At 40.2% G+C, this 15,327-nt stretch overlaps 1 protein-coding gene across 1 annotated transcript in view; it reads left to right on the plus strand.

Annotated features, from left to right (window-relative positions):
* The window catches only part of LOC128658033 (gastrula zinc finger protein XlCGF66.1), a 77,308-nt gene that overhangs the window by 38,457 nt on the left and 23,524 nt on the right, over positions 1-15,327 (plus strand). Inside the window, exons 7-9 of the mRNA XM_053712480.1 lie at positions 410-517; positions 1,518-1,622; positions 5,060-5,164. Of these exons, the coding sequence (XP_053568455.1) occupies positions 410-517; positions 1,518-1,622; positions 5,060-5,164 (318 nt within the window). The remainder of the gene's footprint in view (positions 1-409; positions 518-1,517; positions 1,623-5,059; positions 5,165-15,327) is intronic.

Below are 15,327 nucleotides of genomic sequence, written 5' to 3' on the forward strand. Positions count from 1 at the left end.
TCATGTATGATGTGTCTGAGGGTTGCAAGGTGCAGGTGAGGGTTCATGTATGATGTGTCTGAGGGTTGCAAGGTGCAGGTGAGGGTTCATGTATGATGTGTCTGAGGGTTCATGTATGATGTGTCTGAGGGTTGCAAGGTGCAGGTGAGGGTTCATGTATGATGTGTCTGAGGGTTGCAAGGTGCAGGTGAGGGTAACAGCTCAGAGACAACTCGCTATATTCTACACTTAATATTTTTATGGTATTGTGTCATATGTGCTATATATGTTTATGATTCACTGACTTTTATACCAGGGGAACTGTTTGTTCTCTCTTCCTTGTGACTATGGGACGTTTTAATATTACAACATTCTTGTGCTGTGCTCAAAAGCTAATATTTGACCATATATATAAATATGATCTACACAGGAGATATTGAGACTGAAGTCACACTCAATGCTGAACAGATAAATAATCTGTATGTAGAGAGTCAACTGGAAGCTGTGAAGCAGGAAATCAGTGACAATATCCATACAGGTGAGTGCACGTGTGATTGTGAGGGATCATCTGCCCCACTAGACACAGGAAGGTTTTTTTAAGGACACCATCTTTCTCCTACCATAAAACACATAAATGCAAATGCCCCTGTCATCGGTAGGTTTATTAAAGGGACAGTCAACACCAGAATTTTTGTTCTTTAAAAAGATAGATAATCCTTTAATTACCCATTCCCCAGTTTTACATAACCAACACGGTTATAATAATACACGTTTTACCAGTGTGATTATCTTGTATCTAAGCCTCTGCAGACTGCCCCCCTTATTTCAGTTCTTTTGACAGACTTGCATTTTAGCCAATCAGTTCTCACTCCTGGGCAAATTCACGTGCATGAGCTCAATGTTATTTAAATGAAACACATGAACTAATGCCCTCTAGTGGTGAACAACTGTCAAATGCAGAGGCGGCCTTCAAGGTCTAAGAAATTAGCATATGAGCCTCCTAGGTTTAGCTTTCAACTAAGAATACAAAGGAGAACAATGCAAAATTGGTGATACAAGTACAGTAAATTGGAAAGTTGTTTAAAATTATATGCCCTATTTGAATCATTAATTTTTTATTTTTTTTAACTTGACTGTCCCTTTAAGTATGAACAATAAGAGTATGGAATTCTCTCTCTAGTGAGTTTGTTTTTTTGAAAAACATCTACTGAATTTTCTAAAACAAACTGGATAATTTTTTGACAAAGCAGGGTATGCAATGATTTAACAGTACTGACTGTCACGATGGAATTTATATTTATTTTTTTGTGCCTTCTTTTCTATCACCAGTAGTAACAGGAGTTTGTAAAAGGTTGAACTTGATGGAATTTTATCAACCAATAATACTAAAACTATGTAACTGTTTTACAGAGGAAAAAATACCAGAGTGTGTGTCTTTGATGTTATTGTCTGTCTGGGAAATACACAAACTGTTTTATGGTAAAGTTATAAAAACTAGATCATGGGATATAAAAACAAAATCTGCTTTATTTGTATAGACGAAGATAACACTGATATAGTGAAAGTTGAGATAACAGAAGGTCTATGTGTGACACGTCATTTTGGAACTGCCGATGAAGAAACATATGACAGTATCAGCTCAGGTTAGTGTGCACATTTTGTCTCTGAGGCACACAGGTTACAGTTGAATGTGTATGTGTGTTGCATCTGAGGCATCCAGGTTACAGGTGAGTGTGCTTGTGTGCTGTGTCTGAGGCACATAGGTTACAGGTGAGTGTGCTTGTGTGCTTTGTCTGAGGCACCCAGATTACAGGTGAGTGTGCATGTATATTGTGTCTGAGGCACTCAGATTACAGGTGAGTGTGCATGTGTGTTGTGTCTGAGACACCCAGGTTACAGGTGAGTGTGCACGTGTGTTGTGTCTGAGACACCCAGGTTACAGGTGAGTGTGCACGTGTGTTGTATCTGAGACACCCAGGTTACAGGTGAGTATGCACGTGTGCTGTGTCTGAGGCACATAAGTTACAGGTGAGTATGCAAGTGTGCTGTGTCTGAGGCACATAAGTTACAAGTGAGTATGCACGTGTGCTGTGTCTGAGGCACATAAGTTACAGGTGAGTGTGCTTGTGTGCTGTGTCTGAGGCACATAGGTTACAGGCGAGTGTGCATGTGTGTTGTGTCTGAGGCACCCATATTACAGGTGAGTATGCACGTGTGCTGTGTCTGAGGCACATAAGATACAGGTGAGTGTGCACGTGTGTTGTGTCTGAGACACCCAGATTACAGGTGAGTGTGCACAAGTGTTGTGTCTGAGACACCCAGGTTACAGGTGAGTATGCATGTTTGCTGTGTCTGAGGCACATAAGTTACAGGTGAGTATGCACGTGTGCTGTGTCTGAGGCACATAAGTTACAGGTGAGTGTGCACATGTGTTGTGTCTGAGGGAGGATATATACTGGCGCTGAGGAGCTAGGGTATTAGGTCTATGAATAGTTATGTATCTCAAGTGTCTAGTATATAATGGCACAGATTTAGCAAATAAATCTAGATTACACTAAAGACTAGCTCGAAATAAGCAGATTACAATAGTGTCTGGCTAAATGAAATGCCTAACTGACCGTGCGTAGTTTCTAGGATAATAAAATGAGGGACTAATGTCACTCTCTAAATAATGCAGTAGTGTAGGAATCAGATTGTTTTTTAAATAATTATGTTTATTTTAAGTAGCATAAAAAACAGTGCAAAAGCAAAAAAACCTATACAATATAAGATAAATAATAAAATCTGGACGTCCAGTCTTAAACAATGTATATTAACAATTGGATACTTTATATAAAATTAATATAAATAAAATGAATGCAATTAAAATTGATATAATAAAAGTGGTTTATGCAATGAGAGTTCATAGGCTGGGAAACGTCTGTGTGCTTGTGGATTGTCACAGCAATATAAAAGTTATAAAAGTACCTCGAGAGTCCTCAAAAATCTCTACGTTTAGAGTGAGGTATCTGAGCAAAAAAAGGGACTTTGCTTTGTATTATTGGATCCGCTCTCATTAATATTTTAAACTTGATGTTGATCGTCAAAGGCAGGTGAGTCCTGGATTTCCAAATGTGCGATCCATTTGAAGAAGCTGATACCAAGCGGGTGTATTCCGCTGTGAGCCTTGCTCCTTTCTGTGTCTCCTTACCCGATCAAAGGCAGGTGCGTCCTGGATTTCCAATTGTGCGATCCGTTTGAGGAAGCTGATACCAAGCGGGTGTATTACAGGTGAGTGTGCACGTGTGCTGTGTCTGAGGCACCCAGATTACTGGTGAGTGTGCATTTGTGTTGTGACTGAGGCACCCAGATTACAGGTGAGTGTGCACGTGTGCTGTGTCTGAGGCACATACGTTACAGGTGAGTGTGCACGTGTGCTGTGTCTGAGGCACATACGTTACAGGTGAGTGTGCACATGTGTTGTGTCTGAGGCACATACGTTACAGGTGAGTGTGCACATGTGTTGTGTCTGAGGGACACAGGTAGCAGGTGAGTGTGCTTGTGTGTTGTGTCTGAGGCACATAAGTTACAGGTGAGTATGCACGTGTGCTGTGTCTGAGGCACATAAGTTACAGGTGAGTGTGCTTGTGTGCTGTGTCTGAGGCACATAGGTTACAGGCGAGTGTGCATGTGTGTTGTGTCTGAGGCACCCATATTACAGGTGAGTATGCACGTGTTCTGTGTCTGAGGCACATAAGATACTGGTGAGTGTGCTTGTGTGCTGTGTCTGAGACACCCAGATTACAGGTGAGTGTGCACAAGTGTTGTGTCTGAGACACCCAGGTTACAGGTGAGTGTGCACGTGTGCTGTGTCTGAGGCACATACGTTACAGGTGAGTGTGCACATGTGTTGTGTCTGAGGGACACAGGTAGCAGGTGAGTGTGCTTGTTTGTTGTGTCTGAGGCACATAAGTTACAGGTGAGTGTGCACATGTGTTGTGTCTGAGAGACACAGGTTGCAGGTGAGTGTGCTTATGTGTCTGAGGCACATAAGTTACAGGTGAGTATGCACGTGTGCTGTGTCTGAGGCACATAAGTTACAGGTGAGTATGCACGTGTGCTGTGTCTGAGGCACATAAGTTACAGGTGAGTATGCACGTGTGCTGTGTCTGAGACACCCAGGTTACAGCTGAGTATGCACTTGTGCTGTGTCTGAGGCACATAAGTTACAGGTGTGTGTGCTTGTGTGTTGTGTCTGAGGCACATAAGTTACAGGTGAGTATGCACTTGTGCTGTGTCTGAGGCACATAAGTTACAGGTGAGTGTACACATGTGTTGTGTCTGAGGGACACAGGTTGCAGGTGAGTGTGCACGTGTGCTGTGTCTGAGGCACATAAGTTACAGGTGAATGTGCACATGTGTTGTGTCTGAGGGACACAGGTTGCAGGTGAGTGTGCAGGTGTGTTGCCTCTGAGGGACGCAGGTTGCAGGTGAGTGTGTACGTGTGCTGTCTCTGAGGCACATTAGTTACAGGTGAATGTGCACATGTGTTGTCTGAGGGACGCAGGTTGCAGGTGAGTGTGTACGTGTGCTGTCTCTGAGGGACGCAGGTTGCAGGTGAGTGTGCACGTGTGCTGTCTCTGAGGGACGCAGGTTGCAGGTGAGTGTGCATGTGTGTTGTCTCTGAGGGATACTGGTTGCAGGTGAGTGTGCACGTGTGTTGTCTCTGAGGGACGCTGGTTGCAGATGAATGTGTACATGTGCTGTGTCTGAGGCACATAGGTTACAGGTGAGTGTGCACGTGTTGTGTATGTGGCACCCATGTTATAGGTGAGTGTGCATGTGTGTTGTGTCTGAGGGACTGCGGTTACTGTTGAGTGTGCATGTATGTTGTGTGTGAGAGATGCTGGTTACAAGGTGAGTGTGCACTCATGTTGTGTCTTAACTTCCCCTTTTAGCTTAAATGACTAAAGAAGAAATGTGAGGGAAAAGTACCACAGTATTTGGTGCTATTGTCTGTCTGGGAAATACACAAACTGTTTTATGCTAAAGCTGTAAAACTAGATCACATGATATACAAAATTTTAATTTATATGTACAGGAGAAGATAACGTGGATATAGTGAAAGTTCAGATAACAAAAGATCTGTGTGTGAGACGTCAGCTGGGAGCCCCAGGTGAGGAGACCAGTGACTGTATCAGCTCAGGTGAGTGTGAACGTGTGATACCTGTATTGTCACTATTTCATGGTGGTCTCATGGACATCATTAGATTGGATCCCACAGATAATGATATTGTGGAATCTCACCATACTCTAAAAGGAAACAAAATTTCTGCTTACCTGATAAATTAATTTATATCATTACAAGTCCATGAGTTCTGCCCTTGTTGTTCTGTGCAGATGGTGGCAGGTCTTGTTTTTGTTCTTCATTTGTCCCACTTTGTTGTTTACTGCTTTTTTTAGATTTTCTTTATTTATTTGGCTATATATATATATATATATATATATATATATATATATATATATATATATATATATATATATAATAGAGTGGCACTGAGAGGTTACAGGTATAGTAGGTGGGACAAAGTTGTGGATTATAGAGGTGAGAGGAAGTATAATCCCACATGTGATGATCCAGTGGACTCTGATCTTTATAAAAGAAATGCATTTATCATGTAAGCATAAATGTTATTTCTTTCATCAGAGGGTGAGATTCCACATGTGCGATTTCCCCTCCGGACCACCAGGAGGAGGCAAAAGATACCCCAACATTCAGAGCTTTAAATCCCTCTCACTTCCCCTAAATCTCATCTACTCATCGTTCAAGGGCATTTCCTCCTCACAGTGCTTTGTTGGACAGAGGGTTAGACAAGGAGTCCTCAGCCAGGCAGTTAAAAATTATTTTCTTTCCAATGGCATGGAGAGTCCACAAATTAATTTAATTACTGTTGGGAGTCATTCTTTGCCTCTGTTACAAGGAGGTGGTGAAGAAAGTGCTCTGAAGAAAATTGGCTTTAAGTCTATTAATGGGTAGTTTCCTTTCAAGATAGGACTGGGCTTATGCTTTGTCCATGTAAACCTCTTAATAGAGTATTGGTAGCTGTTAGCTGCTGGATGTCGCAGGGAAACGTCTCCTTCCTTCCAGCAATCTGTGCTAACACCCCCACATGGCAACCAGTGTTAGCTTACACTGCTTTACTTTCTACCTAAGGTCCCTGTCAGAAATGATGAAGCTGTCAGACCTGGAAGTGCTGTGACCGCTCCCACAGTAGAGGCCCTGGAGGGTAAGTGCCTTTTTGACTTTTTCTGCAGTCTAGATTCTCTGAGGCTGACTGCGTGGAGATTGAACTCCTAGTCCTGTCTAAAAGAGGTGTTATCTGACAAGGTAATTGATACTCTGATCCAGGCTTGTAAGTGAGTGGCTCGTTGGATGTATCACAAGGTGTGGGGCAACTACCTAACCTGGTGCTAGACTAGAGGTTTCCCTTGGCACAAGGTGAGAGTTCATCAGATTCTGTTGTTTCTCCAAGAGGGTTTGGAGAAAGGTTTGTCTACTAGTTCTCTCCGATTTCTGCCCTTTCTGTCTTGCTACACAAAAAGTTAGCTAATCTTCTGAACGTTCAGTCCTTTGTTCAGGCCCTGGTTAGAATCAGGCCTGTGTTTAGACCTATTGCTCCCCCTTGCAGCCTTAATCTTGTTCTTCATGTTCTTCAAAAGGCTCAGTTTGAGCCTATGCATTCTGTTGATTTTAAACTTTTATCTTGGAAAGTTTTTTGTTTTTGTTGGCTATTTCTTCTTCTCATAGAGTTTTAGAATTGTTGGCCTTACAGTGTGATCCCCTTTATCTGGTTTTCCATGCGGATAAGGCTGTACTTCGTACCAAGTTGGGTTTTCTACCTAAGGTGGTCTCTAACTGCTATAACAATCAGGAGATCATAGGTCCTTCCTTTTTGTCCTAATTTTTCTTCCTAGAATGAGCATTTGTTGCACAACCTGGATGTGATGTGTGCTTTGAAATTCTATCTCAATGCTACTAAGGATTTTAGATAATCTACTTCCTTGTTGTTTGTTGTGTACGCCAGTAAGTGCAAGGGTCAAAAAGCCACTGCGACTACCCTTTCCTTTTGGCTGAGAAGTGTCATTTGTTTGGCTTATGAGGAAGCAGCCTCCTGAGAGGATTACGGCTCACTCTACCCGTGCTGCGTCCTTTTCTTGGGCTTTTAAGAATGAAGCATCTATGGAACAAATCTGGTCCTCTTTGCATAACTTTTCTAAATTTTAAAAGTTTGATATTTTTGCCTCAGCTGAGGCTTCCATTTGGGAGAAAGGTGCTTCAAGCGGTGGTGCCTTCCGTTTAGGTCCGCCTGCCTTATTTCCTTCCCTGTTCATTCTGTGTACTCTGGGTATTGGATTCCCAACAGTAATAGATGAATTCATGGACTCTCCATGCCATTGGAAAGAAAAAAAATGTATGCTTACTTAATAAATTTTCTTTCCTGGCATGGAGAGTCCACAAATCCGCCCTGTATTCTTTAAGGCAGCATTTTTCCTAATCTTCTGGCACCTCTATACCCCTGGTGTTTATCCTACCTTTTCCTTTATTTCCTTGGCTGAATGACTGGGGGGAGTATGGGAAGTGGGAGGTATACTTAATGCTTTGGCTGCGGTGTCTTTGCCTCCTCCTAGTGGCCAAGTATTGAAATCCCAACAGTAATGAATACATTTGTGGACTCTCCATGCCAGGAAAGAAATGAATTCATCAGGTAAGAATAATTTTTTTTTTCTCCATGGGAAATGTCACAGGCCTTCCAACAGAATTGTGGATTCATCCACTAATCACCTGGTCTACAGTACGCTGCTGCTTGTGGGATCCACAGCTCTCCCCAGGTAAAAACCCCTTGGTTTTAGTATGCTATTTTTGGTATTGTGTTTGCACTGCTTAAGATGGTCTTATCTACTGGAAAAAAGTTGCTGCAGCTGAGGTAAGCACAGTGGACCAAGGTGCAGTTAGGTGATTACTTTTCATCTTCATAGCTTTTAGAATGAACATGTACAGATGATTCATATAGTCTTGGGACATATATTTATACACTATATACCATATAGTGGCAATTTTTAAATTTCTGTTAAAATTCGGTTACTGTCTCTTTAAATTTAGCTTATCTGCTTTAGCTGTCTCAGGAGTTACTGCAGAGCTGTACACAGTGATTCATAAGCGCTACAATTTTTATATTTATTTTTGGGCTGTAGCGCTCACTGGTAGCACAGATGCACTAAGGGTTAACCTTTTTCGCCCACCTTCCTGTTATAATTCTTTCCTGTTCTTTGCTGTTGTACTCATTTCAGCGTCTGGAGAGGTCTTGGGAGTTGATGAGATACTCTGCTTATATTGGACCTTTTTTCAAATTGAGGCATACATTTATTTAACTCTTTGTTTGCTGTGTTACTTGTTATATAGCCTTTACTTATTTGACAGCATTTTATTATTTTGTTACTGTGTTCCCTTTCAGGGATTGATCATTTTTACATTGTGCCATTTCTATTATGTTTTCCCTTCTGGTTTAACCAATTGTGTGCTTCTTAATGCTTATTTGCTTCAGTCTATGATGCTTAAAGGGATAATAAACAGATTTTTTTTTTGTTTCCTGATTTAGATCATGCAATTTTAAGCAACTTCCTAATTTACTCCTACTCTCAATTTTTCTTCATTCTCTTGCTATCTTTATTTAAAAAGCAGGAATTTAAAGCTTAGAAACCAGCCCATTTTAGGTTCAGCACCCTGGATAGCACTTTGTTTGAGTGTTCAACTGCATGCAAGTGTATTTGTCCTTTTACATCATTACTTTTATCCTCACAGTGTTATGCTATGTGGCACCTTCTCTACTTTTCTGTAGAACTAATCATATGGATGCAGCTATGTCCACTTATGCTAGATGTACTACTATTTCTTTGGTGGATGGTTCCTCTTTTAAGGATCTTTTTAATAGAAAACTTGAGGGTTTTCTAGATGATCCTTTCAGTTTCAGGTTGATGTTTAGGCTTGTTTGCAGTCTTTTCTTAGATTCCAATCAGCCAATTTCACAGCAGTGACTTACATCAATCATAAGGGAGGGACTTAAGCAATGAGGGAAGTGTCCACGTATCATCAGTTGGGCAAAATGTTTTCAGTGCAGGATTTCTGTCATCCACATTCTGGGTGTGAACTTTCTAAGTCTACATTTTTAAGGTTCTTTCTTTTATCAGAACTCTAAATTTGACTGCCTGGCAATGTAACGCTTAGTGCTGTCTCAGAGATGTTTTCATACAAGGTTATTGACGACTTGATTCAGGCTAGGAAACCTGTCACCAGGCCTATTTATCTTACGGTTTGGAAAATCTTTTTTGCTTGGTTTACACAAAGGATACCACTGGAATTGTTTTAGAATTCCTAAAGTTCCATAGTTTCAGCAGTAAGGTTTGGATTAAGGTTTGTCAGTTCTCTGAAGGGTCAGTTTTCGTCTTTCTGTTTTGTGCCATAAGAGAATTGCTAAAATTCCAGATTTTCAGACCTCAGAATTAAACAAGTTATTCTTCAAGTTTCTCCTCCTTGGGCATTAAAGTGATGGTAAATCCAAGCATTTAACAAACGCTAGGATTTACCATCACTAAAAATAAACTTTAGTTTTTGTCATTAATTACTAAAAAACGGGTGGTAAACTCACACTTTTTGTGCTTAAATATATATAAAAATCCGGCCACCCACGGCACATCGCTCTTCTGAAATGAGGTGACGTTTCCACCTCTAAACCTATAGCTGTGTGTGTCAACTGACATCCTATCACGACTTGAAGTGGAAATGTCACTTTATTGGTAAAGGAGCGCTGTGCCATGGGCGACCGGAGGCGCTGATTTTAGCGATTATACTTCAGCACAGAAAGGGTGAGTTTAGCACCCGTTTTTTAGTAATTGATGACTGAAACTAGAGTTTATTTTTAGTGATATTAAAGGGTTTGTGAGCTTTTCAGCTATGTCTAGCAATCCTCCTTTTCTGATTTTTAATCGGGATATGGCTGCTCTTCACACTAGTTATTCTTTTCTTCCTAATGGGGTATCTACAGATACTATCAATCAGGAAATTGTGGTTCCTTCTTTTTGTCCAGTTCTAAAAATTCAAAGGAACGTCTTCTTCTCTCTCAAATATTATGTGGAAGCCACAAAAGATTTCAGACTTTCTTCTTCTTTTTTTTTTTGTTCATTTTTCTGGACCTCGCAAAGGTCAGAAAGCTACATCTGTTACTTTTATCTGCTTGGCTTGAAGCATTCATTCATAAGGAATATTTGGCTGCTGGGAATACTCCCTCCAAGTTTATTACTACTCGTTCTACTAAAGCAGTTGACATTTTGGGGGTCTTTTGTAATGAGGCTTCTATCGATCTTATTTACAATGTGCACAGGACGGTGAGGAATGAAAAATTTGAGTAATGAAGACCAACTGGAAAGGTTGCAATTATTAACACTTGGAAAGAAGCGTCTCAGAGGGGGGTATGGTTACATTATAGAAATATATAGGCTCCATATAAACAATTATCAATAGGACTGTACAAAGGATGAGAGGTCATCCATTGAGACTTAAGATTTCACATACTGGAGCATTAGGGGTTAATTACAGTAAGAACAATAAGAATATGGAATTCTCTGCCTAATGGAGTTGTTTTAGCAAATTCAGTAGATTTAAAGTTTTTAAAAAGGACTAGGTGTTTTTTTCTTTTTTTCTCTTTTTTGACAGAGCAGCATATACATGGATATAACCGTATTGAGAGTATAGTTACTATCTAAGCAAACCTAGAATAAGTGCAGTAACCGAGGACTTAATTAATCCACGTGCCAACAGTGTCTTGAAAATTCTTTAGTCTTGCTCCTTGGACACTCTTACATCCTCTTTGCTTGGTATGACTTTAGGCATAGTAACTTGTTCCCAGCTTCTGTGTCTCCTTACAGCAGACATAATTAGTGCTGTTTTCCATTCAACCCTTGGGGCATGTGTGGCTGACAAACTTGTAAAGGCTAGACCAATCCTGCCTGTGTTAGACAGTCAAGGGATTATACCACTGCTGTGTGTGTGATTGTGAACTGAAATATTTGTATTACTAAAATGGTCCATGAACTTCTTTCATATAGGTGGTGAGAGTCCACAAGCTGTTACATATGGGATATACATTCCTACCAGGAGGAGGCAAAGTTTCCCAAACCTCAAAAGCCTATAAAACCCCTCCCACCTCACTTATATATTTTAGTTTTAAACTTTGCTTCCGTTGGAAGTGGTTGAAGCATGATTGTTGTTTCTTCAAAGACATGGTTGGAGGATCAATTTGCCAAAGAGTTCCTTTATTCCTCAGTCAAAGGTCACTTTTTTTAGGTTTCCAGATAGATTCAGTGTACATGACTGCTTCCCTGACAGAAAAGAGACTAAAATTGATATCAGCTTGTCTGAACCATCAGTCTCTCTCATTCTCTCTCTCATTCCCTTCAGTGACTCTGTGTATGGAAGTACTAGGCATCATGATTGCAGCTTCGGACGCAATTCCATTTGCTCGATTTCATATGAAACCTCTTCAGCTTTGTATGCTGCGGCAATGGTGCAAAGATTATACTCACATATCCCAACAGATATTCTTAGATCTCAGCATGCACCTATCTCATCCTCTAAGAAGAAAGAGCAACAGAGGCGCCAAACATGGCCTAGTAACGTCAGGGCACTAACACACACAGAACCAACAGGATAAAATATACTCACAAGTGAGGCGCACCCAAATGGTGCTATTGTAGCAGACTGGAACTATAACAGTGGTCCAGCTCACTGATCACCGCCAGCCAAGACCCCAAGTCCAGATGATCCTTGAGAGGGCCTATTGATTAGAGCCTGGAAGGACAAGAAGAAGGCACAAGCATAGCCCAGTAACGTTTTGGCAACGGAGAAAGAGAGTTTAAAAGTTGCACTTACAAGAGGCAAAGCACCGCCAGGTGCAATATCAGCATTACTTGGACCTCTCAGCCGCCCAGTGGACTGTGGAATCCAACCAACAGGATAAAGATAGTCCCAACTTGAGAGAAAAATTCGGTAAAAGAGATAATCTGCCCCCACAAGAGCAAGACAAAGAGATGGTAGCAAGTGTATATTTAAGATACTTTATTAAAACATGCAACGTGTTTCTCAGCCACCACAGGGCTGTTTCCTCAGGCTATAAAACAATGTTAAAAACACTTGCTATATAAAGGGGATAGGAAAAAAAGAGCTTAATTCTGATAGGGCAATTAATTAACAATTTGAGTGTTAACACCTGTTTAACCATATTGGAAATTGGTTTATATGGCAACCTCTGTATACAAAGCCCTCACAGATGGTATTCAGGGCATTGACAGTAGTAATACAAATCGATCACAAATGGCATTAAAAACATTGACAATTGTAATACATCTCTATACAATACCTATACAAATTCATATCACAATATGCACAAGTTGATTTTTCATACATTTAAAATCCAATAAAAAACATAATGGTATATATACATTTGAAAAACTTTAGTTCAAGATAATACATGCTCCCTCTTTGATATCTAAAAATGTATAACCTGTGTCACCATAAGCCTATGCTATATATACACAGAGGATGTCTAGCAAAATGCCTTTCTTATAACAGTCACGCTAACTACATTAGGGTGATACATTTGTTTGTTGCAAACTAGTGAGAGTATCTACTCTCATCAACAAGTTATTCTACCTACTTGGGTGGTCCGTGAGTCCAAAGGGTCAGCATATGTACAGATTCATTTTATATGTTGGTCGTGTTTTTCTATATAAGAGCAGACCCTGAGCTTAAAATCCTAACGATTACAATGAAACTTTCTAAGTTCAATGTTCATGGCGGTTCCTGTAGGCCCCGCCCACCTACATCACTATAAGGATGTACCCATTACGTAGCCTTCTTTTCATGGGATTTAGTCAAGCAAATCCTATGCTAACATACTCACTGTTCATCGTGGTGACTGTAGGGGTGTACATGTAACATCGCCTTCTTTTATGGCTAATCCCAGCAGGAATTTTACATAACAAGAGAGGGACCAAGCCTCCCAATTGCTCCAATCCTAGATTGTAACTGCAGCAAAGGGAGGAGTTCAGATTACCCTTATTTGTGACTGTATAGCCATCATTATTTATATATAGCTATGTATCAATAGTATCAGATACCTGTAGTCATGGTCATTATAAACATGAGTTCACAAGTGTGTAATACTTAATAAATAAAATGAAATAAAATAAAATGAATTAAAATAAAATGAAATGTAATAAAATAAAATAACGTTTATGCTAAAAAGAAAAAATACTATATAATTAAATAAAAATATTTTCATAAAAGACAATTTAAACCCTTTGAGACTATATTGCTAATGTGATCATATTGGTAAGGACTAATGCTATATCTCATTACTGTGGCCCAGGTGTTTATTGTGATTCTCTCAAGTTGGGACTATCTTTATCCTGTTGGTTGGATTCCACAGTCCACTGGGCGGCTGAGAGGTCCCAGTAATGCTGATATTGCACCTAGCGGTGCTTTGCCTCTTGTAAGTGCAACTTTTAAACTCTTTCTCCGTTGCCAAAACGTTACTGGGCTGTGCTTGTGCCTTCTTCTTGTCCTTCCAGTCTCTAATCAATAGGCCCTCTCCAGGATCATCTGGACTTGGGGTCTTGGCTGGCGGTGATCAGTGAGCTGGACCACTGTTATAGTTCCAGTCTGCTACAATAGCACCATTTGGGTGCGCCTCACTTGTGAGTATATTTCTCTTGTTAAGTGTAGTCAGTCCACGGGTCATCCATTACTTATGGAATATATCTCTTCCTAACAGGAAGCTGCAAGAGGATCACCCAAGCAGAGCTGCTATATAGCTCCTCCCCTCACATGTCATATTCAGTCATTCTCTTGCAGCCTAACTAAAGATAGGTCGCTGTGAGAGGTCTGTGGTGTTTTTTAACTTAGTTTATTTCTTCAATCAAAAGTTTGTTATTTTAAATGGCACCGGAGTGTGCTGTTTGTTCTCAGGCAGCATTAGAAGAAGAATCTGCCTGCGTTTTCTATGATCTTAGCAGACATAACTAAGATCCACTGGCTGTTCTCATCTGAGGAGTGAGGTAACTTCAGAAAAGGGGAATAGCATGCAGGGCCCCCCTGCAAATGAGGTATGTGCAGTAAATTATTTTTCTGAGGAATGGAATTGACTGAGAAAATACTGCTGATACCAATGTAACGTAAGTTCAGCCTTAAATGCAGTGATAGCGACTGGTATTAGGCTGATGAGTGTGTGTACACTGAATGTATTTTTCTAAGGAATGGAATTGACTCTGAAAATACTGTTAATACTGAAATAATGTATGAGCCTTAACTGCAGTAAAAGCGACTGGTAGCAGACTTATTAATAACACTTCATAACTTTTCAAATGTATGTTTAAAACGTTTATTGGCATGTTAATCGTTTTTTGTGAGGTACTTGGTGATAAAACTTATTGGATCATGATTTTTACCACATGGCCATCTTTGTTTTCTGCATAGAAACAGTTATCTGAGCTTCCCCACTGTTGTAATATGAGTGGGAGGGGCCTATTTTAGCGCTTTTTTGCGCAGTAAAAATTCAGTCACAATCTGTCTACTTCATCCTCCATGATCCAGATCGTCTCTAGAGAGCTCAGGGGTCTTCAAAATTCATTTTGAGGGAGGTAATCAGTCACAGCAGACCTGTGACAGTGTGTTTTGACTGTGATAAAAACGTTAATTATTAAATTGTTATCCGTTTTTGGGTATTAAGGGGTTAATCATCCATTTGCTGGTGGGTGCAATCCTTTGCTAACTTAATGCATTTACTGTGAAAAATTGGTTGCTATAACTATTTTGGTTCATTGTTATTTCAACTGTGACAGTTTTTTGTGCTTCTTAAAGGCACAGTAGCGTTTTTTTTATATTGCTTGTAAATTTATTTAGAAAAGTATTTCCAAGCTTGCTAGTCTCATTGCTAGTCTGTTTAAACATGTCTGACACAGATGAATCTCTTTGTTCACTATGTTTAAAGGCCAATGTGGAGCCCAATAGAAATTTGTGTACTAATTGCATTGATGTTACTTTAAATAAAAGTCAATCTTTACATGTAAAGAAATTATCACCAGACAACGAGGGGGAAGTTATGCCGACTAACTCTCCTCACGTGTCAGTACCTTCGCCTCCCGCTCAGGAGGTGCGTGATTTTGTGGCGCCAAGTACATCAGGGAGGCCCTTACAAATCACTTTGCAAGACATGGCTACTGTTATGGCAGAAGTATTATCTAAATTGCCAGAATTAA

This window comes from Bombina bombina, chromosome 4 (assembly GCF_027579735.1).
Source record: "Bombina bombina isolate aBomBom1 chromosome 4, aBomBom1.pri, whole genome shotgun sequence".
In the NCBI taxonomy this organism is placed as follows: domain Eukaryota; kingdom Metazoa; phylum Chordata; class Amphibia; order Anura; family Bombinatoridae; genus Bombina; species Bombina bombina.